The sequence below is a fragment of the Lotus japonicus genome, chromosome 3 (assembly GCF_012489685.1).
Source record: "Lotus japonicus ecotype B-129 chromosome 3, LjGifu_v1.2".
Taxonomy (NCBI): domain Eukaryota; kingdom Viridiplantae; phylum Streptophyta; class Magnoliopsida; order Fabales; family Fabaceae; genus Lotus; species Lotus japonicus.
The window spans coordinates 1,017,711-1,043,213 of NC_080043.1; the positions used below are offsets into that span (position 1 = coordinate 1,017,711).

Below are 25,503 nucleotides of genomic sequence, written 5' to 3' on the forward strand. Positions count from 1 at the left end.
CAATGCTTAATTAAGTTGTTTGAAAACAACTTATCAAAACCAACATGAGATTTTTTAATTAAAATTTTAGATTAGAGTGTAACTATTATTATCTCACTATTTTTTATCACAAATTTTTTTTATGATTTTCTTACACCTCATTTTCTTTTACATTTTATTTTCACTTATTTTATCTTTTTGTGTTAATCTTCTCTTAATTTTTTCTATCATATAACTCATCATGTTTATCTTTTCTCTATCTTCACTCTAGACTTTATTCTTTCTAACCACTAAAAAATGTTGGACATTGTTATGAATACTATCTCCTTTGAATTCCAAAAAAAAAATGCATATCACATTTTAAAGTGCAGTGCATATAGTTTTCCGATGGAAAAAAAAAGTGCAGTGCATACCACACTTTAAAAATTCAGTATTGTAAAAGTGGCATACCCAACTTCAAAGTGCCGTACGTATTTTTTTACAATAACATTTAAAGTGCGGTTCACATAGAATTGATATTAAAATGTGTATGGGTGGTAGTAATAGCCATGCCCAAAAATAATTTAGACCGCTATTTTATTTTATTTTATTTTATTTTATTATTATTATTATCTAATCCTGTTAAAAACACACTTTACTCTGTTTTTTGGTGATTAAATATATCACCAAAAATGTCTTTTATAAAAAAGGCCAATCCCTTAACCTCTACTTATAAAATTGAGTTAAGTTCGACCTAGTACCCTACTTTTCAAGATGATATAAGAGATTAACAGCCTATGGCTATGTTTGGTTGGGTGGAAAGAAAATAGGAAGGAAAGAAAACACGGAAACCGAGGAGAACATCTCGGTTTCCGTGTTTTCTTTCCTTCTCACTTTCCTTCCACCCAACCAAACAAAGCCTATGAGTTCGTTCAATTATATTGTTGGCCCACCTATGATGAACCACAAACAGAAGTTCATGGTTAAGAATCAGCTTGACCCGCCATTGTTCTAGAAAAAATGAATGAAATCATATTGCGACGACTAGAAAGTCTACGATCTCCACACTCCACACATCCACCATTGAATGTGAGGGGGACAATCCTCACCCACTGTAGAAATTCTCAAGATCTATGGTCTTATATTATCAACATTGGAAATTTAATTCTTACTATCACTGTAGGTAACATAGACATTATTTAATATTTTTACTTAGACAAATGCAAACAAAATATGACAGCTTACTCATTTTTAAACAAGAACTATTTTCATCCACAATGATAGATTCCTCACATAGAGTTCAACATGCTTCCCAGAAAATCAATAAATCCCAAACATCCTTCTTTAAGAGCATAATATTCCTAGAAATAGAGTTGAATAGAAAAGATAGAACACCACCAAGCAGGAAGTTTACAAAAATTGCAGCTTTTATTTTACAAAATTGGATTAGTACAAGAAACTGAAATAAAGTAGTGGTTGGAATCCATCCAAAAATCTGGTGCTCTTTACGTTTAGGAGTCAACTTGCAAGAGATTATTCAAAAGGAAAATCTGAGGATATAAGGTAATGCAGAGGATATTTGTCACTAGCAATGGAATGTATGTATGATTAGTTTAAATGGTACATATTTAATTCTTTTTAAGTAAATTTTGAAGTTCGAGTCACCACATTAAGAGAGTTAACTCTACTAGGATGTAGATGTTTCTCAGTACTATGTAGTATGTACCAACCCCATTATGATTATTCAAAGGTATAGGGTAATGTAGAGATATTTCTCATTATCAACGAGCGGTTGGTTTAAATGATGCATGTTTGATTTTCTTTAAGTAAAATTTTAGATTGAAGTTATCCTGTCGGGAGAGCTAGCTCAATCGTAATGATGTTGCTACTAGCTCAGTGGGGGATAAAGATAATTTTTGTCACTCGCTGAAAATGGACAATAACCTCAAAAATAGGGAAGTCCAGAACTATAAGTTTAACCACTACACCTACCATCTTAATGATACAGAGGGAAAGTAAAGAACTTCAACCTCATTCTTCCCATGGAGTTAACAGTTCTTCTTACACCTTCTATAGTTTGATAGTCTTAACAAGATAGCATGGCTACACCATTTCTGCTATCTAATGCAAAGTGAGGTATGCACTATTTACTAGTTCTATTTACATATCTATGATTTTATAATATGATTTCTTGCACAAATACCATTTTCTTCCATGAAAATATCTCTCCATGTAAGGTAGTTTAACTCTTATGTTGTGATTAATTTTTTCAAACTGCAGTTTTCAAATTACCTATTTTGACAGATCTTCAGAATTCATATATTGAATTGTTTAGAAAAGCTAAAACCCAATATTTTAATGCAGTTATCAAATGATGGGCTTGTTCAGATTCAGATGTGGGACCTTGTTTTTCTACATGCTCCTTCTTCTATTCAGAACCTGCCATGCCAACAAGGATCAACACATTCACCAGATATATCCTGGCTTCAGTGCATCTCAGCTAGATTGGAAGGACCATGGTGGGTTCTTCTTGCTATCCAACAGCTCAGCTTTCGCTTTCGGGTTTTTCGGTACCTTGGATGTTTCATTGTTTGTTCTAGTAGTCATTCACTTGAGTAGCTACAAGGTGGTTTGGACAGCAGACAGAGGTTTACTTGTTAGAAATTCTGATAAGTTTGTGTTTGAACATAGTGGAAATGCATATTTGCAAAGTGGGAATGGTGTTGTTTGGGTGACAAACACCACAGGACAAAATGTGAAAGCCATGGAGTTACAGGACTCGGGGAATTTGGTGTTGGTTGGAGATGATGATAGAATTGTTTGGCAGAGTTTTAGCCACCCTACTGATACCCTTTTGCCTGGTCAAGTGTTGGTGGAAGGAATGAAACTGAAAAGCTTCCCCAACAGATTGAACTTGTTTCATTATCTTGGTTTTGTAGCAGGTGATTTGGTTCTGTTTGCTGGGTTTGAACCGCCACAAACGTATTGGTCCTTATCAGGGGAAGCTCCAAAAAATGTCACTGGCAAGGTTCACTCAGCTTCTCTGGTCTCCAATTCATGGAATTTTCATGATAAAAGTGGTGTTTTGCTGTGGAAACTTGTCTTCTCTGATCATTCAGATCCTAAGTCATTTTGGGTGGCTATTTTGGACCCCAATGGTGCAATCTCTTTCTATGATCTTAACAAGGGGAAATCCACTAACCCTGAGCAATTTAAGATACCACATGACCCTTGTGGCATTCCTGAGCCTTGTGATCCTTACAATGTTTGCTTCTTTGAGAATTGGTGTGAATGCCCTGCACTTCTCAAGTCGCGGTTCAATTGCAAACCTCCAAACATCACAACATGTTCCAGAAGACCTTCAAGTACAGAACTTGTGTATGTTGGTGAAAAGCTTGATTATTTTGCACTTAAGTATGTTGCACCAGTTTCAAAATCAACCTTGAATTCTTGCAAAGATGCTTGTTTAGGAAATTGTTCTTGCCTGGTGCTGTTCTATGAAAACAGCACTGGTAGATGCTTTCATTTTGATCAAACCGGGAGCTTCCAACGCTCTAAAGGAAGCAATGGTGGTTATGTTTCATATATGAAAATTTCCACTGATGTGAATGTTAATGGAAATGGCAGCAAAAATAAAAGGAGGAACATGGTGCTGGTTTTTGTGGTAGTAATTCTTACAATCCTTGTTATTGCTGGCCTCATAACAGGATTTTGGTACTTCAACAAGAAGAAGAATCTTGATGAGTACCCTCAAGAGGATGATGATGATTTCTTTGATAATCTCTCTTCGATGCCAGCACGATTCACTTACAATTCTCTTGCTAGAGCAACTGAGAACTTCTCCACAAAAATTGGTGAAGGAGGTTTTGGCTCAGTGTACCTTGGTGTGCTTGAAGATGGAACCCAATTAGCAGTGAAAAAATTGGAAGGTGTTGGACAAGGTGCTAAAGAGTTCAAAGCAGAAGTGTCCACAATTGGAAGCATACATCATGTTCATCTGGTGAAGCTAAAAGGGTTTTGTGCTGAAGGCCCACATCGCCTACTTGTCTATGAGTACATGGCAAGAGGCTCTTTAGATAAGTGGATCTTCAAAAACAGTGAAAACACTTTCTTGTTGAATTGGGAAACAAGGTTCAACATTGCAGTAGGCACTGCAAAGGGTTTAGCATATCTTCATGAGGAATGTGAAGTGAGGATCATCCACTGTGATATCAAGCCACAAAATGTTCTTCTTGATGACAATTTCATGGCTAAAGTCTCAGATTTTGGATTGGCTAAGCTAATGAGCAGAGAACAAAGTCATGTCTTCACAACTATGAGAGGCACAAGAGGGTATTTGGCTCCAGAATGGATTACTAACTATGCAATTTCAGAGAAGAGTGATGTGTTCAGCTATGGGATGCTCTTGCTTGAGATCATTGGAGGAAGGAAGAACTATGATCAGTGGGAAGGTTCTGAGAAAGCACATTTTCCTTCCTATGTCTTCAGAATGATGGAAGAAAGTAAACTGAGAGAGGTTCTTGATCAAAAGATAGATATTGATGAGAAGGATGATAGAGCTGTAACTGCTATTAAAGTTGCACTTTGGTGCATACAAGATGATGTGAGTTTGAGGCCTTCAATGAGTAAAGTAGCTCAAATGCTTGAAGGTTTGTGCACTGTAACTGATCCTCCTTCATTGTCTCAATCCACTACTTATTCAGCTTTCTTGAAAATGAGCAGTGGAGAAGCAAGTTCTTCAGGACAGGCTAGTTTTTATAGTAATGTTCCCTTGTCCTGTGTTCAGCTATCAGGACCAAGATGAGATAGATAGAAGAAGTTTTGGTAAATTAGTACTCATTTTCTCTTCCATTCCATTTTCACTCACTTTATTTTCTTATCACATCACTGATCACACCTCTTATTTCTCTCTGATCTATTCATATTTCTCTCTTGGTGCTGGTGGACTTTGGTGTGAATAAATGTTTATTGTAACTAGAACTAGATGATGCAACTTACTTTTTTCTTTCTTTTGATTCCACAATCTGTACATATCTGAATTGGAATTTTAGTCTTGTTGCTGTGTTTGGATTTGGAACCCCTATGAAATTAACTTAATGAAATAAGGGCAGAATGAATCAATGAAATTTAGGTTTCAGTAATTCAGTTTGTTCAAAAGAGTACTACAATTAAGTTGAGTAAACTTAAGTTTATTATAGTTAAGTTTGATGAACCATACAAACTGCGTACTGACCGATGCTCACACTGGTGATCATATATACATTACTGCATATGAATTATAACTTTTAGGAAATGTAGTTAAGACAAAGAACATAACAAAGCCATAAAGGATTGTTCCTTAATTGCAAGTTTTCTACCAAAATTTCACATTCTCTAAAACATTAGAAGCCTCACCAGCACACAACATATAGAACACTGCTATCTCTTATTTTGAACATAAGCTATCTACTACAGTCTCCACTTCTGCTAGCAGCATGTTTGGATCAATTTCTGTTTCATCAAAATCAATTCTGATATCCAGAAGTTATATTTCCCAGAATTGACCTGCAGTAGCATGTGGGCGGCCATAAGTTCCTTGAAAGAGGTCAGATGGATATGTGTAGCTTTGATCAGTTTTATGGTGGCTGTCTTTGTCTTCATCTTCAATATCCCAGAGGAATTTGGCATAAGAAGCCAGGACATAGCTGACATAACAATTGACAATGATTAAGGTTTATACATTAGTTTTATAGCAATCAAGAAAAATCAGCACACAACCTTATTTATTGTGAAGAACAAAATAGAAAAAGAAAAAGAAAATCTTGGATCACAAACCATCAAATCATAACATAGTTAATCGTCGGATTTTTCTAAATTCACTACAGTCACAACTTTATAGTCATCGGATCAAGATGGGACGATTTAAATTTAAAATTGGTTTTTAAATGCATGATCAGACTCTTTAAATTTAGGTTGTTTGAGTTTGATCAGACAACTATAGAGTCATAATTGTAGTTAACTTAAAAAATTCAACTACACGAGCTCCAAATTCCTATTTAGACCCAAGTATATAACATTCTGCTACAAAAGAACTAAAAGATACATTGAAAAAATGAATCTAGTTGGTCCTATGAATGATGAGGAGAAGGTATGCAGAAAAAGAAAAGCCATGATCCATGTAGATTTAATTTATCTTACCAATCATCCGGGGCACTTTTAACAGCTCGATCAAAATAGCCTTCAGCTCTATCAGCATTCTTCTCTTTTTGCCATATCAAATTCGCATAGAGGGATAAAACATTAGCATCACCAGGATTAGCCAAAATGGCTCTTTCAAGATACTCCTCTGCTTTAGGGTAATCTCCACAAACCTGTTTACAAATTGAATCTCATGAAGAAAAAACCAATTGAAAGAAACAAGAAATTCCATGATAGCTTTCTTTCCATTTCTAAATATGAACCAATCTACAAGTATATTTTCTAGCTAGCATGGTATTCTTTTTTATTCTTTTGGTTGGTCAATAATATGTGAGATTAGAATAAGGATGTATTTGAGCAAACAGCTTGATTAAACATGTATGAAAATAAGCGCTTATTTATAAGCTAATTCAGGAAACTTACTGAAATAAGCTGTAAATAGGTTAAGCATAATCCTAAGTACTTATTCATATGCTAATATGAACAGCTCAAAACAGCTTAAACGTATGTCATAAGCTATTTACATAAGTTCTCTCAAACACTTATATAGATGTTTATTTCATAAGATCAGCTCAAATAAAGTTTATCAAATGGGAAATTTTGTTTCGTTTGCAGCATTTAGAACATGATCAAGCTCATGTAGTTAACCACTCATATAAACCCAATTACCTCCTTCAAAAACTTAGCATAATTTCCTAGGAAAAGAGCATTGTTGGGGTTTGCTTCAATCATGTTCTGGTAATAAGCATGTGTTCCATCATCATCTGAGCCTCTTCCACCACCGCCACAAGCTCTGCCACCATCACTGCCACCATCACTGCCACCATCACTGCCCATCCCACTACCCATTGTTAAAGTTTGCAACTTTCTAACTTTGTTGTGAATTCTTTGTTTTGATTCTTCCACCCCATCGCTTTCTTTCCCCATCCCACTACTACATGATATGCAATTTTTCTTCTCAGGCTCAGGGGAAAATTCTTTGAAATTTGGCAGCAGTGAACTTGGAATTGGTGAACTTAAACTTCTTAGTAACATGGTTCAAAGATAATATATTGAACAAGGAGTTGAAGGGATATGAATATGAGAGCTACCAAATACAGAGAATGATATATATATATAGATGAGGATGTAGTAGGAATATAGTGCTACATAATTTAGTGCTAAGAAATATATGGTGCAAGTTGAAAAACTATAAAGTTCCGAATTAGGAAAGCAAGGAAGTAGAAACACTGAAAGACAAATTGTGAGAGTGATAGAGAGACATTATGAGTGAGAGAAGAGAAGCCAGTCAAGCCACCACTACTAAAACATCTGAATGGAAGAAGGGAAGACCCATTTTTATACATGAGGAATTGTGTGGCATGACATTACTACAGAAAAATACTAGTAAAAGAATTGATGGAATGGGGGGGCCCATGAATGGATCAAGATATTTCATCATGTCTCATTTTTTGGGATGAAGATATTTTGTTAATGGTGTCCTCTTTCTTGTGACAACAACAAATTGTGTTATATTTTTTTTGACAGGACAAATTGTGTTATATTACTTATATAAACATACATGATAATTATAAGTTTATAACTTTACTTGAGGGATTTGTAGTAAGAAATGAAATATCACATCGGTTAGATATATGATAAAAATAGTCATTTTAAAGGGTAGAACAACTTTCACTCTAAGTTAAATTCTAATAACATGACACTTTGATCATTAAAACATAAAATGAGTCCCTACATAAGAACAAAGAATTTAGGTCCTCATTTCCCACCGATAAAACTTTACCATAACTATAAAACCGCGAGTTTATAATTCATTCACACCTTTACTTCATTTTCATTTCACTTTATTTTTTTCTTTTTGAACATCTATTTACTTTTTTTTTTCTTTTCTTATATCTCTAATTTTTTCTTATAAATGGTTTTATGATTAAGTTTCACTCATAAAACCATTTATGTTTGTTTGTAATGGTCTCACGTATGTCCTTTTAATTATGATGGCAAAATTTCATTGATGGATTGGAAAAATGACAAAGAAGAATGAGATTGAAGTTTTTTATCCCCATGACATGAATGATGCAGTTCCTATGCTTTGTAAACTGCAAAATTGAACGGCCAAGAACTGATTTTGCATGAGACACAAGTGGCATCACCATCTATCAAGCCAAAGCTATTGCAAAACCACGTTTCAACACCTGCTTGGGTGAACTATGCTTATATATGATTTGTTTGTATGCCGCTTTTGCTTATAATTGGACAATAGTGTAGGGCAGCTTTCATTATGGAGGGTATTAAACTATTAATTATTTCACTAACATAGACAATTCAATAATTTGAGTCAAGATATGTACAAATCTTACCCATATCCTGTCACTAGGCGTGAGCTTAACCTGTTCAAACTCAACGATCAAAGATAGTGAACAATGCTAGCTACTTGATTAATTAAGTTTGAAGGTCAGAACAAATCAAGAAATATCTGGATAGCAATAACATGAATTACACATCAAAGTCATAATTATGATAATTTAAATTAAGTCACGAGTCTACTAAAAGACTTCCTTCTCCTCTTCTATTGGTGAGTGTACAGTTGATAAACAACAAAAATATCGTATTCATTCAATGCTCCTCAGAATATGACATGTGAAAATGGACGGTTGCCAAAGCTTCTTATCTTACTTAGTGCATATTTAAATACAATTACGTGAGTTCGTATAGTAGTTTAGTAGTTCATCTTTTAAGTGTTAGAAATTTAAGTGTGAATAAAAAATTCTACAATGGATGAGTAAAGAAGTGTTCAACATTTTATAAGTGAGACTCATACACCTAATGCTTTAAGATTTTGAATGAAAGATGTAGTTTTCAATCAACTTATGATTTGCTCTTGTTAGCCTCATATGGAGATTCTCTGGAGTTTTATGCCTCTCACATGCCAGCACTAAATAAGTGGTTGAGATTTAAGAGTTCAAATCTCAATTCTTGGGAATGGAAAAGATCATTGGTCAAACCCCTTATTGCTTAATATGTGTTGACTTTAAGGTGAGAGATTAGTTCCACAATAATCGACTATGAAAATATCCCTCAGTCTTACTTTTATAAGCCATAATTTTGATTTCATCGTAGTTTTCAACCGTATATCCAAAGATGTCATGGCTCTCCCGTCACCACTAAGTTCCGCCCTTAGGCATAGTGGGTCAAGACCATAGTAGACATAGGCGGATGTACCGCCTGGCCATCCTGGGCCTGTGCCCAGGCTCTGGCCAAATTTTTTTTTTTTCTTTGGTCCAGATCATAATTTAGCTCAAAAAAATAAAATAAAAAAGGGCAAATGTAAAGGTAAGGGAAAAATTCAGGGACTACTTCATAAATGTGCCCAGGCTTCCCAAAATTTCTGGTTCCGCCACTGATAGTAGATATTGCTGGGCATAGGAACACAACGTTAGTACAATGGTAGGCACGCAAGCTAGACATTTTTAAAGGTCAGACATGTTTGATCTCATTATGGTCACTTGTTGTGAAAATATCACTAGATTAAAGTTATATGCATTGTCAATAATGTGAATTTTATATATACAATCATCTAATTAAATTTTACCAAATTAAAAATATTTTTTTATTTTAATTAAAATTTAAAATGAAAGTACTTAGTTCTCTATTATGTATTGTAATTGATTGCCGGTATGAAACTGTTTTATATATTTCAGTATGTTATGTTCTTTTTCTCATTTCTATGTCGACGCAATGTTTCATGTTTTCCTTATAAAGATCTAGTCTGGAAATCAAATCAAGTTAATTCTTTGTCGCATTGCAAATATCATGTTTGTTTCCTATATATGAAGTATGAACCCCGGACCCCACTTCCACTCGAATATTTCCGAGGCAATTGCTGCGTACTTTAATTTGCTGATAACTGTGTCTTGATTAGACATGGTGTTTCATGAATATTTAAACGGTTATATTAACGTGGATAAAATTAAAATTTATGGTAAAATGAAAGGGGTAAAAACCGTAAAATAAAGCTTGTTATTATTTGTTTCTCTTTCTCATAGTTAAGGAGATATGATTGGGCTGAATTCATTAAATTTTTCTATTCAAGTGGTCACATTTATTCATGCATTTGCCACCAAATTAGAACAGCAGCAGAATAAACTAAAACCATCAAGATAAATTGTAGTAACTTAAACTCATCAACAACATTGTTAGTTATCTGCAAAACATTACATTAACACCATAATTTCACCCTACATATTCAAAGATAAAAATAGAAGGAGTTGAATTTTATGATAAAATATCAAGTGTTGAAATATGGGGGAAAAGATAAGAAAAAGCATATTTTTTGGTTTCGGGGGCAATCATAATCGAGACTTGAATTAAAGATCTCCTCTTAAACTAAAACAAATTTTTTGTTTTAGTTATGATCCGTTGATCAACGGTTGGTGGTCGAAGAAAAAAATATATGAAAATGAAATAGATGAAAAGATAGGTATAATTACATAGGCATATAAGAAAAAATTAAAGAAGGAGTACTAAAGATCTAGAGCTCCCAAGTCCCAATGTATGCTAATATAATACTCATACTCATATAATACATATCTGTATCTCAAATGGATCATCTTCAAGACAAGTTTAATTAATCACCTCTATCCACTACTCAGAAAGAGATTGACAAATAGAAAGCTCCAATCGAAGTAGGGTTCATCTCTTTCTATGTGCATGGGAAAGAAAATATTGATTGATAATAGAAGTAGTACTAGAAATAGTACTATTAGAAGTAAAAATAATCATGATCATGGTTGAAAGAACTTATCCCCACATCTGCATTTCCATGAAAGGAGGTAATAGCTATCATCCTCCTCCCCCTGAGTAGTAGACACTTTGAAAGATTTAAATTTGCTTTGGCGTTTAGGAATAACCACAGTAGGCATGCAAGGCCTACACTTCATGCACTTGTTTGCACAAGCTGGAGGCTTTGACCCTATCACCACTCTGCTTTCCTCCAAATTAGTCACTGATTCACCTGTGTTCAAGAATTAATAGTGTCAAGAACAGAAGAATAAATTAACGATAAGCAAACAAAAGCTAGCATCAAATAGTTCTCAACTTAAATAGGTTGTTATGCAGGTTGTTGGTTTACCAGATTTGGGAAGAAGAACAACGATGAGGGAAAGCATCATGGTCAAAGTGGTTACAACTTTGAACCACTCATGTAGAAGGTAGCTTCTACTACTACTACCAGCTGATATTGGAGCCATCCTATGTCTAAGGAGTTTGATGTGAAGAAAATTGGGGTGGTGGTGTTTGGGAATAAAGGAATATAGGAGAGTAAGTGGTGGTGGAAGGGAATGAAGGGTAGTTGAAATTTGATGGGAATTGTAAAGAAGACCTTCAAACTTGAGTTAGATAAAGTTGAGAGATATTGTTTCTTTTGGAGAGACAATGCTCTGGTTTCATCCCTTATTCACCAATGAATGTACACTGTCAAGACGTGTTGTTCACTCTTTTTTTGGGAAATTGGTGGACACCGTGGACTCACTGTCTATCAGACATATTTTTCCGAGATCAATGTATTTCCTCTTGTTCATAAACCACCAACATGAAATTTGTCTCTTTATTATTTCTCTTTTACTATTAATCTATCACATCACATAATGTTTTATATTAATGACCTATCTCTCTTATGTTCATATTTTACGTGGATGTATGCATTCTTTGGTATTGGATTATATAATGTTGTGTTCCTCATTCCTTTCCACCTTTAATTAAAGAATGTGAATGAAACTTTATTCTTAGTATCACATTACTGTTTCCTTGTAGAGCTGACAAGGTGTTGGGATTGAATGTTGGTTCTGACAGGAGAATTAGCTTTTCAGGATGCTTGAGGTGGTGTTATTTCCGAATTCCGAAGTAGCAAATGAATCCAAAGGCTAACTGAAGTCCTTCATCGTTTGGTTTCTCTTTTAATGATGGTTGAATGAGGTAATGGTGGAAGCAGGTATACGGCTGAAGCAATGAGGATGATGATGATAATTAAGATACTTTAATTTTTTTGCCTTGCCTTTCTTTGCCTCAGTCAGACATATGCACGTTGAGAACGTCATTGAGTACGCTAGCTATTCCTCACTTTGTCACTGGTCTTCTCACTGTCCCGTCATTGTCCCCGCTCACTTCTCAATTCCTCTTCTTTGAGCAAAATTCTGCTACCCTCCTCACCCCTATATACTTCTCAATTTTTACTTTTTTTTTCCTCCAGCACTTGTAAGAATTAAGATGACCGAATAATCTTTTATTCACACTTTATTTTTTAAGTGTGAAGAGATAGAAAAAGAGAGATAAGAAAAAAAAAGAGAAAAGATAAAGATTTAATTGATAAAGAATATAGAAAATGAAAGTAAAAAAATAATGAAGGTGTGTATGAATCATAACTCAAGATGACTTATAAGAGTATGTTCTTTAAATTTTATATGGCATTACATATCTGTAACAATAGCGTGGAGTAATGTTTAAGAAATTAAAATAAGATATTAAGGCCAGAGATACTCTAAGGAGCAAAAATGCATATTAGCTCTTTTAATAAAAACTAATTAGAAAAAAATTGAAAGTGTAGATCAGGTTTGTGTGGATAATCAATTTCTTATCCAGTATATACATCTATCTATATATATATAGATACAATTCAGAAGTCTTTATAAGACAAAATTGTCCGACGTGTCCCCTTCCTATGCAAGCTCCATTGTATACTCAATAAACGAAGATGGAACACGTGGTTTCACAGAATTGCTTCGCGGAAAAATTGGATGAAGTTCCATGGCTACGTAAATGGATGTATGTATATATGTGTTCGGATGTATGGGGAATTTTCACAAGAATTGCCAAAAAAAGTCATCATGCATTATTTGCTGAAGTGTCCGCAATGCATAGAAATTGGCTGACAAACTCATGTGTTGTCAAACATGCAGCCCATTACTGACAAACTCATTGTTTCACGTGCGCGTTTTCTGCTTCTTTTTTACAATGGTCAAAGCTGTTAGATGTCACAGCCTGAAACTGAAACCTAGAACATGTTCTCCAAAACCATTCAACCATTTTACACGCTTTCTTTCATCTTCAATCTCAGGGCCAAAAATTTTCACCGCCTCAGTCTCGCCGATCAACTCTTCTACAAGGGCCAACTGTTGCCTCCCCACCTCCTTTGCTTATTCCCAAACCTAGAAATATCATATCTGCAGCATTTGCTTAAAAGTTTAGATTTTTGTGCATAGATTTTGATTTTGCAATTTGGTTTTTACAGAACAGTGTGGCCGAGAAAAGATGCCATGATAGTTCTTCACGACAAGCAGCAACAGGTATGAATCCCAGAACAGTGTGGCCGAAAAAAGTGAAGAAGGAGCCTTTTAAAACAGATCAGAGCTACAACCGTGGGAGATTCCGTTTCAGTGGGAATGGAGTGGATCCATGTCGGTGGAAAGGTCTATCAACCATTTCGTTTATGGGTGGAAAGAGTCAATGTAAGGCCATATCATAGAGCATGTTTCTTCTTTATATCTTATGATCTCTATTCCTAAGATAATGTCATCACATCTTATTCTTTCCTCTCTGTTGGATGGCTACTGATATGTGTGAGAAATAATTTTGACCAAAGAACTCAATCTTTTAAAGTCTTCATACTGGAATATTTCTTGATGGGTTTCTAATGATTATTCTCATGCACCCTTAATGTCCCTCCATATGAATTTTCACTCTGTTTAGACTTATGCGTTTGCTTCATTTTTTAAAATATGAAGTTCATCTCTCATAATTATAATATGTTCCAGAATGAAATTATAGCTAACAAATTGGCTAAAATTGAAGTCGTATTTTTTTCTTCACATGGTATAAATCAAAACTCTATCACCAAATGGATTCTGAAGTCTGCACAAATCTAAATGCATATGGTTAAGCATTTTATTGTACCATCAAGATATCTACTGAGCATGTCCAATATGAACAGGTTGCCCTAATGCTTTCAGGGATGGGATCATCGAGTGATGTTTTCAGAATGGTTAGAATTACTCACTGTCACAGTGTCACGGACTACAGTACAGGCTCATTTATTTGTTTAGGTTTGTTTACTCCACTAAGGCGCATGAATTACTGCATTCTCAATCATAGAACTGTTTCCTCTCATTTAGAAAGTGAATTAGTATTGTTTCCTCTTCCTTTCAATTATATTTACCCTGTATTTGTTGTCACTACTTGAATGACTAAATGCTTCTCCCAAGCCTTATTAGCTATTATTAAAAATGGGGAAAAAAAGATAAGACATCATAAGTCAGTTTTCTTAGTTGCTTTTCTCATTTATATAAATTGGAAACAAAGAGCTTAAATATCTTAATGCTTCTCACTGGTCTTTTATTCTCGCAGGCATCTTCTACATGGTAGATGGCAAGCAAGAATTGCCTGTGTTGCTGGTAACAAAGACCTTTTCGTAAAGCACCTATGCAAGTTAGTCCCCAATCTCTACTATTTGCTACAACTTTTCGATCTGTAATTCTAGGCCTATATCTCCGAAGCAGCTAATTCCTTCTCAAGTTCATCTGATTTCATTTTGTTTTACCAGCGATTTTGATATTTGTCTTAAAAGGAACTATTGCCAAATTAATCAGGTGATACTGTGGTAGCAGTAGTGGTGCCCTGCAAAGACAGGGATAAGATGTGGCAGCTTTAACTTTTTGAAACTCAGTTGTTACAACACATGTATTCTGTAATGACAGTTCTCTTTGGTGCTAACAAAGAGAAGCAATTGAAGGTATGAATCTATTGTTTTATCAAGAATTTTGGTGATGCTTATAAACACTCTGCATTTCAAGCAGGTCCCATTTTATTTTCTTCAAAGCATATTGAAGTTAGTTAATGGGAGTTTTTTTGGTCTATTAATGGTAGACTTTTCTGATGGTAAGGATGGAGCACTGCTCAGTCGATTGCAACATTAGAATGGAGAACTATTGAACTAAATTAATTAAAGTTTTATTTTGGTCGATTAATGACAATGTTTTATGATGGTAAAGATGGAAAACTGCTCAGTTTATTTAAGCTTGGATTCATTGATTGCAATATTCTATGTTCTTTATGATTGGATCAGTTAATTTGCTTCAAGTTTTTTTTGTTGTGTTTAGTTATAGTGAAAATTTGTGTTGTCCAGGAAAAGAAACCAGAAAATTGTGTTTTTGTTGTCCTAACTCCTAACATTGTTTGAGCGGTAGATTTCTTTGAGTTGAATTCATGTGAAATTTGCTCCTTTTATTGGTGCTCTAGCTGGAAAAAGAGGCCTTAATATTGCTTGATTCTCTAATGTGTCACTCTTGACCTTGCTTTTGATGACATACCATCTTCTTAAGTTCCTGATCTTTCTACAGCCAGTATAGTCATTTTTGGCATGGAGTCTTTATCCATAAGTGCTGAGGGAAATCTTGACTTTTTTGCTTGCCTGAAGAACAACTCTTATCAGCTTCAACAAAGTATTAAAATTGCTGAGCTAGACAAATTTTCTCAAGGCCTGGTGTTGAAGAGAAAGATTTGACCCTCACTTCATGGTTTGGTCACGGATAGACAGAGGTCACAAGGTCCAAGTCAGGTTATGATCATGGAGGTTGCTGGGTTCTATGTTCAGGATAAGGTCATTAGGTGTAAAGCTATATGCAGGCACAAATCTAGCACTCTAAAGAATAATCGAATTTGGAAATAGGTTGTTTTTACACTTCATCTTATTAAAACCTTTTATTTAAACTCTCTCTGAGCTTCAAATTTGTAACTTCCCAAATGCATGTGATGATGTACTAGAAACTTATTAAGTTACTATGATTGAGTCTTTTGCCACTTGCATCACTAATTTTTCTATAATGCCTAGACATGGTTGATTCATCAGTTATATATTGTATTGGTGAGCTTATAGTGTATGTCATACCGACATCTTTTATGAGATACTCTTTGAGCCAATTTGAAATTGATGTGGATTATGTGAATCCAAGTCGTTTATGTTCTTCAATATTATCAAAATGAATAATCACGGTTGAAGTTACTTATTTGTTTTTATGGTTTTTAATTTAATGAACTTATTTTGTTGTAATATATCTTAAATCATGAGGGCCAATATCAAAGGTTAAGGACTTAAGGGCAGAGTTGCACCTGACCTTCGTTAGGGGAGTAATTTACTTCTTTTCCCTAAATTCAATCCATAATTTATATTTATTTATGTTTAAAGAAAAAATTTAATAGAACTTAAAACACTTTTTTATTTTTTTATGTTTAAATTACAGGTTAAAAAGTTTTCAACTGTGAGGAATATTCTACATGAAAATGCTTTCATGTTAAAATAGGGAGGAATAATTTACTGGATGAAATGCTCTGACGGGGAGGAACATTTTACATTAAATTATTTTCATGTACAAATTAATAGAAACACAAATTTTAATAAAATTTCACAATTTTAATTTCATTTTAAAAGTGTATTGTATAATAATATAGTCCTTTTTAATTTTTCTACAAATTACAAGGTAAAAGCTCTTACGGGGAGTAACGTTTTACAATAAAATATTTTCGTGTTAAAAAAAAAAAAGAATTCATAGGGCATTTTCATAATTTCTTATTAATAAAAGAAATAATGGTATATAAAACTATGAAAATTTGATGGTGAAACATGTAGTAGGAGAATTTAAAAATAGTAATATTATTTATATTTAAATTTTTACAATAAAAAGGTCAACGGTATGGGTATTTCACATGAAAATATTTCATATTATAACTAATATAAAAATAAACATGTTAGAATGTGGAGATCATGCAAATTTACTACATCATAACTTATAGTTTCTTGATGGACATAATTTTGAAAGACAAACAATGTTCAACTTGATATTGATGTTAATCTAAATGTTGATGCAGGAGTTCGGGCTTAGTCAGGTATAAATATTAAGTTAACAATGTAAGATAAGCAAAGGCAAGGTCGTGGGCTGTTTCTCAAGTGTGACAGGTGTGCGATGGGCTTATGGAGTGGAAGTTTTAACCATCTTTCACGCTTTATATTGTACACTTATTCCATTAGGTTTTGTTTTTTGGAAAACACATATTCCATAAGGTTGATCAAGCAATTATGATAGTTAAGTGTATTCATATTTACAGTAATACAGAACATGATAATTAACAAACCATTAACCGTAATGGTGCCCGTGCACGGGTACATAATCTAGGTTGGAATTGTTATCCTGCAATGCTTCCAGATCTAAAAATATTAGGTTAGCCTATAATACATATTTTCATAATCTTTTAAATAATTGAGGAATAAACTTACATAAAAACATTAAATTTGGATAGTGAAAATATGTTATGGAGAGATTAGAAAATATGAACATATCTCATCGACATTTATCTAGGTTTAATTATATTGTCAACAGCTCACACGAGGGTGAACACTTACATGAAAATTATTTTATGTTAAAACTAATAAAAAATAAATTTTAAAATAATGTAAGTACTTTTTTCATATCTTTTCATTAAAATTAGAAGTAAGTATATATAAAAAAATTGATAGTGAAAATTAAGATGATTAAAAAATATTCATGTAAAAATATAGGCTATATTTATTTGTGTTTAAACTTTAAATTTAAGAAAAAAAACCTCACACGGGGAGGAACATGTTACATAAAATAATTTGTTAAAATGAATAAAAAATTAAAATTTAATACAACTTAAACACCTTTGTATTTTTTATGAATAAATTATAGGTCAAAAGTTTTCACGATGAGGAATATTATACATAAAAATACTTTCATTTTAAAACGGGGAAGAAGAACGGGAAGAAAAAATAACAGAAGAAATTAAACATCGGTGAAGAACCCAGTGGCAATGTGGTCTTAGAAGATCCAGTTCATAACATTTTCAATGTCCATTTTAATTATCACAAAGGTCAACCAATTTTCAGTGACAATATTACACAGCTGAGGGAAGACCATGGAATGCAAAGAACTTTGATTATTCGATTTATTTATCAAGAAAATTATAGTTAACATCAATATTTTGATGTGAATCTCAATCAAATTCAATATAGAATTCGATCTGGTCAAGTTGTGTTTCATATTGCAGATCCAAGTACTTTTAAGGGCTAATATGGTATCTGATGACAAATGGAATGACAGGATAGTTCATTTAATTAGCGATGATGAATCTACTGATGAAGATGAAGGTGCAATAGATGGGTGTTATATCAATTAGTAGTAATATGTCAATCATATTTGGTTGAAACAAAACATTATACATATACCTATGCTTTATTAATTTATACAAGTTTATGTAGTGAATTAATATATATTTTTTGAACGTGTAGTGAATTATTATACTTACTTGTGAGTTATAACAATTTTTTTTTTAATTTCCTATCTAGATATATGCAATATTATACAGTGTAGAAAATTTTAATCTGAATAAAAATAATTATTATGTCTTCAATTATTAAAAAAAAAACAAAATATAGTATTTTTACATTTCAAAAAAAAAATTCATTGTATAATTATCCCGTGCATAGCACGGGCATAGAGTGTAGTATATATATATATATATATATATATACACAGTTACACACACACATATATATATATATATATCAGTCCAACCAATAACTCACCAATTTTACCGGTGATTCAAAGACACAATGTTTTGACCGAGATGATCACTTCATGCCTTGACTGAGTGGATCACTAGTCTGAGTTTTCAAACACTAGATCAAACTTTGAAAAAATAATTTATATGATTATATCATGCGAAGGGGCTAGTCTAAGAAGTAAACCAAAGTCGAACATTGAAAAGTTCAACGCAACCATGACTTAGAAAAGAAAGTGTTACAAGCTCCAACACTAGTTCAGAAATCCACCGCTAGTTCTCCAATCTAAAACTCACAACCTTAACAAAAGTACTTGATCAATGTACGGTTGCTTCACATCCTTTTCATTGTGGGCTTCTGAATCCTAGAAATGGTTACATTAAGTTCAACATCCTTTAAGTACAATATCCTTTAACATTGCTTAGCACCACAAGGCAAAAACAAAGGGAGTATTATTTATAGTCCCCACATCGGTATCGGTATCACGACTACAAAATGCAGCTTAACCGCAATTAAAAGGCTCTGACCCATTATGGAACTGAAACCAAAAACTCTTTGCTGCAATCTTTTCAAAACCAAACCCTTTTGCTGACCTTGAAGATCAAGTGTCTTCTAATTAAAATGAAAACCTCCCATGAGTGAGAGGATTGGCTGGCTTAGCTGATATTGATGATTATACAAGGAATTCATACAACTTAAGTAATAAGGAGCTTGACTCTGAATTCTTTAGATTGCACAATTATCTGAAGTGGAAAACAGTAATAAGGAGCTCTCAATCTTTATCTCACTTGATGATTACTACGATTGCAACACGCACGCAGCCAAAATATGATCCTATCACAGATTTTTGCAATTTGACTTCTAACTGCATCATTTGATTGTAAAAACAGAAAGCCAGGAATATGATATCAATGGTAAATGGCTATTTTCCATTAAAAAAAATTCATGATTATTCTTCTTAAAGTAATTCATACAAAGATTCGACACAGGAGACAGGTCAATTCGAAGTTCAAACATTAAGGAAAGGAGAAGCAAATACATGTTGTGGCTATTGATGCAAAAAAAGGATAATGTTTCTGTAAACCTAGCCTCTTCAGAGCCAGTGCCATTAATTAAATGAAATTATAATACAATTATGCCAAAGGCCTGTGGAGAAAATTCCTCCTCATCTTAAATGTTACAATAGATACACAAACTGTAGAATGCCCAATTTCCTCTTCAGAATAAAGAACTAAAATTATTTCATAGATACAACACTCGTTCAATCTTTATGGTTCAGTCATACAAGCCCTCTTGTTCCCAGATATCCACTAGAAAATCTACCATTTCCTAACAATATTGATACATACAAGCCATGTCAGATAAACCCGTTATTGCACTTAAACTGCAAGGTGGCTCAGAAGTAGATGCTTACCGCAAGGGGAATAGGCTGAGGGAATGGCTTGTTGCTCGCCAGTAAACTATCATACGTTGCGTTCCAACTGCCGAATCATTACATATTTTCATCAGCAAAAGACAAATTTGGAATTGACCTTGTCAACTTGTATAAGTATTAAAAATTAAAGACAAGAATACAGGGCTACTATGACGAATTAGCAATTTTCTAGTGATCCTAACACAACTTCAACATATGTAAACAGTAGAAATTCGAGAATTTTCATAAAGGTTCCAACTGACTGAAGTTTTTACAAAGTTAACACGTTATCAGATTCCAAGAAAACATCTGTGAAGACTTCATGCATTCTCAAAATTTGAAGGCATGGTGGATCTAAGAAGGAATGAAACCAAAAGGGTGCTATACAGCATCACCACACTCACCCAATGAATAAAAGTAGAATAACAAAATTGATAAATCAATACTGCTAGTAAGACCTTTTGGGCCTAGAATATGACAGTACCGATGAGGAAGCTATTCAGGGACTTGAGGAGATGAGGGAGGCTTGGTCTTCTTGAGATTGATCTTGGTCTTTTCTTTTTTGTTTGTGGGGTTAGTGGTGGTGTGTGCGTTGTTGGAGGCTTTTGGGTTTTTTGTCTTGGTTGTTTTCATGTTTCTTTTTTTAGGTTTTGTAAGGTGTTTTTTGGTCTGTTCTTTTGTTGGTGTTGGGGGCCTTGCTACGGCTGTTGGTTGGGCTTGCTTTTTCTGGTTCTCATATGGGGGAGTTGTCCTCAGCTTCTTTTGCCATTGATTAAATTTAGCTTACTAAAAACATACTGCTAGTAAAACTAATCTAACAATGTAGTGTACCTCAATTTTGGTTCACGCGATTGTTCTGTTTGTTTCTCAGGCCTTTTATTATTTCCTATCCAACGTTGCCGTGTCTGATTCCAAAGAGTTAGACCTGCCAAAAAAAAAACCTTTGTTGATAACTTTTCCCTTCCTATCTTTGCCAATTTCTGTGAGAAAACTTTCAAGTAAAATGACCAACGATTCCACATCTTCCAAAATCTCATTTACTACAATTTAATACAGGCAGAAAGACAACAACATATAAATAGGGAGACAAATGAAAAACTGACTAAATTTCCATGAAGCCAATTCAGTGATATGAAAGGTAACTTATCCATATCAGATCAGCTCAGAAAGACAACTTGAGAAAAGCATATAGCAAAAGAAAATAATAAGTGACAATTAACAAAGTTGCACAAATGAACACTGCACGAATCAAAAGAAAGGTATATGAACTGTTGTCTTCAAACCTAAAAAAATATTATTGGAAAATTAAATATAACAGTCTATCATGTAAGAATCCAATCCAGTATCCCAAGAAGTTACCAACCAAGGCATCTTGATGAAGTAGGGAAGAGTAGATGAAAGTTACACTCAAACCACATTTCATATATTGCTTCAGCATTCAACAAGCAACTTGCAACAAGATACATCTTGCACTGGGCACCCACAATAGTCAGCCAACAGCCCATAAATGAAACCCACGGGTTAACGAGCAAGTAAAAATAAATCCAACCAATGGCAATAGGTGCTTTCAGTTTTCATCATGCAAACCCATAATATTCCTTTTTTCTTTCAAACATTTCTTGACTAAAATACATATTCAATTATCATGTCTATACAGTAAAATATCTGGAAGCTAAAAGCAACGACATATGGTACCATGGTTTACAAATTCAGTTGGGTTGGAAGAACCAGCATGAGGATCAGCAGGTAGGTTGGTTACACTGGTTGATGAGATGCTTCCCTGTGACTGAACAGCGCTGTTGTCCATATCATGTGTGCTGGTGGTCCAGAAATCCTCTGATGTGCTAGCTTTCTTCACCGCCTTATTGTGTTGTGTCAATCGTTTTGATGGCACATCTGCTGTAGCAATTAGCGTGGGCTTTTTATGGAGTCCAAGACAACCACTGCTCTGTTACAATCACATTAGATTCTGTTATACATCACAATACAATTATATGATTGTCTAGAAGAGCCTCCACAAATTCAAATACCACAGTTTAATAGTGGCAACTTGGTTCAGTCCCTATAATTATACTTTTTTAACAAAAGAAATGGTTCCAGCAGAATTACTCTCATGATAAAGTAATAGAAAACGCAAATTACGAGTATATCCAAAAAAATATCAAAGTATCAAACAACTAGGTTTCCTATCAGTATGATTATATTAGTATGTAAAGACAAGCAAACTAATTATTCAAGGCCCTATTCTGCATTCCAGATTAAAGTTCTTACATCTGAGTCTACATAAATGATAAATCGGATAACATAGTTTAAAAGTGTCACAATACCAGCGTTTTCACAGCTATCTACATTAAGGTCAAATGGAGGAATAGCAAGTAGCAACCATCTAATGATTCTAAGACGGCATTTTCTAGTAACCAGTTAAAAGAAAATCATAAACACCGACGTGTTCTCCTTCAAGTGTAGGTATATTGCCTATTTTGATCCTTAAGCACAGAATTAGATCATCGGGTTCACATCCGTAAAACTATAATCTAATCAGTGATGTTTTTTAACAAATAGTAGTTGAGTTATGACAGACAACTTCCATAAAACGGATATGCACTTCGACGCCTTTACGATGGTGATCAGAAAATATAAGCTCACTAGGACCAAAAGAAAACAGAGAAACACCTTGCTCCTTGCCTTTACCACGAGTGTTCGAACCACAGCACCACTTCAATAAGATAAATGAGAAATCGAAGCACATAAACAACTATAAATTCGCAGCTTCCTGATTTTGATTCTGTTTCTGATTTCATTATTAAGAGAGGAAAAAGTACAAGTTCTCCAACTCACCAATTAGTGATAGTCCCTTTTGATAATTTTTTCGAAACAACCATATAAACAAAAAAGAAAACAAAAATTATCCCCAGCTTCCAACCTAGAATGATCAATCATTGGAGTCATACACATACCACTACATGATTTCTCTTTGTCGGTGAATTGGAAGAAAATCATTGATACCCACAAAAGATAAAAGTGAAAATTGCAAGTAAAACTGAAAAAGGGACTATTTTGATTTAGTTTCAGCTGGATTCAGAACACATACCCCATATGCATGCAGTGACTGAAATACCGCAAAAACCTTATTCAGATCTGTTACAATGAATTTATGGGCAATTGAAGAAGCCAAACTGCGATTCCTGGAAGAAAAATTCAGAGACCAATCCTGAAAATTCAAAATAAAATAAAATAAACAGAGAATAAATTAGAAAAATATATCGAAGTGAAGAACAGATAGAGTTGATTAGAAATGGAAATAACATGGATGAGAAGGAACCTGTTCTGTCTCTTTTTACCTAAGTTGAAATCGAGAGCATCACTTCTGAGAAGGGTGGTGTTTGTTTTGGATTCTGTTTCTTTCTTCTTTTCCGGCAAATAATATATATGTTGACGGTGGATTGACTATTTCTTTATTAATTTAATTTAATTACTCTGTCTTCAACAATAAGGTTAATTATCTTTTTGGTCCCTTTGTTAAACAAAACAATTATTCTTTTTCGAGCCTCTAATTATATCGTCAGCCGAATTTAGTTCATTTCCGAAGCAAAGTTGCATTGGGGCTCCAAAAGTTTTTTAATTTTCTGATTTTAGTCATACCCACTCACCAGAACCTACCTGAGTTGTTAACGTGTTCGATAAAAGATGAAATGGTATTGTACACATCATTTAATCAGGTTACTACTTGTATTTTCAATTCTAAATTAAATGAGACCTAATAAAAATGAATTTCTTAATTAAAAAAAATCATAAACAATATTTAGTCTAAAATTATTGGTCACTAATCCCTCTAGGTTCTGTAACTATCAAAATGAAAGATAAAAAAGAACTTCATATAAAGTGGTTGGGCGAGCTCATAAGCTATAGGAGGCAATCAGAAGAAGATTTCAGTCTACAGCTAGAGAAGTCAAAGAGATTAGACACACTTTACCCTCATGCTTCGGGCGCAATATCTTGCGGGCTTGTGGGATGGGCGAGGCCTGACAAGATAGGACCCGCCTAAAGATAGAGCTTGAAGCGACCAAGTGAAGGTTGGTCAAGGCCTTAACAAGCCCTTGAAGGGGATATTTCATTACATCTAACTAAGACATGGTGGCCTGACCATTGTAGGGGCTAGAGGATGTCCTATAGGCATTAGAATTGTTCCATTAATTATATATCATGATTAATATTCCAACAAAAATAATTGAATGCACCACGCGAGGGATGGTGACAAAGTGGAAGCGAGAATGTGGAGTAAAGTAAATGATGGTGAGAATCTAATGTCTCGAGACCCTAAGGGAATTGTTTACTCAAATTTCACTTCAATTGGAATTCACTAAGTATGAAAATCCTCGCTAAGCATTCATGGTTGAGTGGAATGGTTAAAACACCTAACTCATAATTGGTAAATTCGTAAGTTTTTTTTATTCATTTTAAGTGATTTCACCTAATTCTATCTAAACAACACTCATTTAACTTACTTTTATACATAATTCGCAAACCCAAATTTATTCCTTTAAGGCAAAAACTACGGTCCAACAGCTGTTTGCGACAAACAAAAAGGGGCCTATACTGGATTATAAAAACTTTGGAGTATTTGCATGAATATAGAAAATTAGAAATGATATAGGACTAGATATTATATGCCAATAGTATATATGACCTAACCATAATTATTTTCCTGAACTAATCTAGACCATTCAGGATGGGGGCACATGTGTCTCCCCAAAGAGGTGGTGGACTGAAGTCTCCGCCTCCTTTTATTTTAAACTTCATTTTATTAAACTTAATAATTTCAATAACTATTTTATGAAATAGTTTAATTATTCAACTGTAAAACAAACGGACACTTAATTAGATAGATAATGTATTTTGCTGTGATCACTGACGAGAGAATATCAAGTAAGTGCCGGTTTGATTTTCAATTAAAAAATCCGTTTAAAGCATTGAAATTTGAAATCACAATTTTCAATACACATTAAGCCAACAAAATACACTTATTGGGTTGAGTGAATGTACTTTCACATTCACTCAACTGAAAACCAAACATACTCTAAATCTCGAGCCAAAGTTTGTAATCGGCGATACTTATGTGATGAAAAAATACACCTTCAAAATCAAAAAAATGGAGAGAATAAAACAAAATTGAAGAAAGAGTAAGACAAAATTCCAGGATCGACTACAAGTCTACAACCACTAGAAATAACGCAAAGATTTTTTTTTTCTGTCAACACCCACACCCTCACCACAAAAATTAATTAAAAATATTGAATGAAAAATTACTAATTAAAAAATGAACAGAGAAACA

The 25,503-nt window shown here is 33.9% G+C and overlaps 4 protein-coding genes and 1 long non-coding RNA gene across 7 annotated transcripts; 2 read left to right on the forward strand and 3 right to left on the reverse strand.

The window, feature by feature from the left end:
• The first annotated feature begins 1,825 nt into the window (after window positions 1-1,825).
• On the forward strand, window positions 1,826-5,028 carry LOC130745580 (G-type lectin S-receptor-like serine/threonine-protein kinase SD2-5). Its single transcript, XM_057597912.1, has 2 exons — window positions 1,826-2,094; window positions 2,323-5,028. Exon 2 carries the CDS (start codon window positions 2,330-2,332, stop codon window positions 4,760-4,762), a length of 2,433 nt encoding a protein of 810 aa, XP_057453895.1. The 5' UTR covers window positions 1,826-2,094; window positions 2,323-2,329; the 3' UTR covers window positions 4,763-5,028.
• A 103-nt stretch (window positions 5,029-5,131) lies between these two features.
• On the reverse strand, window positions 5,132-7,454 carry LOC130745582 (uncharacterized). Its single transcript, XM_057597913.1, has 3 exons — window positions 6,805-7,454; window positions 6,136-6,308; window positions 5,132-5,642 (listed from the first exon to the last, which is right to left on the reverse strand). Exons 1-3 carry the CDS (start codon window positions 7,168-7,170, stop codon window positions 5,483-5,485), a joined length of 699 nt encoding a protein of 232 aa, XP_057453896.1. The 5' UTR covers window positions 7,171-7,454; the 3' UTR covers window positions 5,132-5,482.
• A 3,275-nt stretch (window positions 7,455-10,729) lies between these two features.
• LOC130749637 (EPIDERMAL PATTERNING FACTOR-like protein 1) lies at window positions 10,730-11,509 on the reverse strand. The gene is made up of 2 exons (XM_057603011.1): window positions 11,264-11,509; window positions 10,730-11,146 (listed from the first exon to the last, which is right to left on the reverse strand). Exons 1-2 carry the CDS (start codon window positions 11,379-11,381, stop codon window positions 10,917-10,919), a joined length of 348 nt encoding a protein of 115 aa, XP_057458994.1. The 5' UTR covers window positions 11,382-11,509; the 3' UTR covers window positions 10,730-10,916.
• Window positions 11,510-13,006: 1,497 nt separating this feature from the next.
• Window positions 13,007-15,987, forward strand: LOC130709503 (uncharacterized). The gene is made up of 5 exons (XR_009010011.1): window positions 13,007-13,634; window positions 14,117-14,228; window positions 14,530-14,610; window positions 14,772-14,914; window positions 15,522-15,987. It is a non-coding gene; the product is annotated as an uncharacterized LOC130709503 (long non-coding RNA).
• Window positions 15,988-19,847: 3,860 nt separating this feature from the next.
• LOC130748583 (uncharacterized) lies at window positions 19,848-23,655 on the reverse strand. 3 transcript variants are annotated; one of them, XM_057601813.1, is made up of 6 exons: window positions 23,513-23,655; window positions 23,263-23,382; window positions 21,867-22,114; window positions 21,003-21,096; window positions 20,172-20,238; window positions 19,848-20,086 (listed from the first exon to the last, which is right to left on the reverse strand). In XM_057601813.1, exons 2-6 carry the CDS (start codon window positions 23,271-23,273, stop codon window positions 20,033-20,035), a joined length of 474 nt encoding a protein of 157 aa, XP_057457796.1. In that variant the 5' UTR covers window positions 23,274-23,382; window positions 23,513-23,655; the 3' UTR covers window positions 19,848-20,032. The 3 variants fall into 3 exon arrangements, with proteins under 3 accessions (XP_057457796.1, XP_057457795.1, XP_057457797.1); XM_057601812.1 differs by having other exon boundaries at window positions 23,494-23,635; XM_057601814.1 differs by having other exon boundaries at window positions 21,867-22,119; window positions 23,494-23,634.
• Between the last annotated feature and the right edge of the window lie 1,848 nt (window positions 23,656-25,503).

Coding starts and splice junctions, on each gene's coding strand:
- LOC130745580 (XM_057597912.1), top strand. CDS start 2,330: ATGATGGGCTTGTTCAGATTCAGATGTGGGACCTTGTTTTTCTACATG.
- LOC130745582 (XM_057597913.1), bottom strand. CDS start 7,170: ATGTTACTAAGAAGTTTAAGTTCACCAATTCCAAGTTCACTGCTGCCA. Junction 6,309..6,804: donor ATGCTAAGTTTTTGAAGGAG/GTAATTGGGTTT, acceptor ATTTGTAAACAG/GTTTGTGGAGATTACCCTAA. Junction 5,643..6,135: donor AAAAGTGCCCCGGATGATTG/GTAAGATAAATT, acceptor TTGTTATGTCAG/CTATGTCCTGGCTTCTTATG.
- LOC130749637 (XM_057603011.1), bottom strand. CDS start 11,381: ATGGCTCCAATATCAGCTGGTAGTAGTAGTAGAAGCTACCTTCTACAT. Junction 11,147..11,263: donor TGTTCTTCTTCCCAAATCTG/GTAAACCAACAA, acceptor TCTTGAACACAG/GTGAATCAGTGACTAATTTG.
- LOC130748583 (XM_057601813.1), bottom strand. Junction 21,097..21,866: donor AACTGAATTTGTAAACCATG/GTACCATATGTC, acceptor TTTTTTTGGCAG/GTCTAACTCTTTGGAATCAG. Junction 20,087..20,171: donor CTCAGCCTATTCCCCTTGCG/GTAAGCATCTAC, acceptor CAATATTGTTAG/GAAATGGTAGATTTTCTAGT.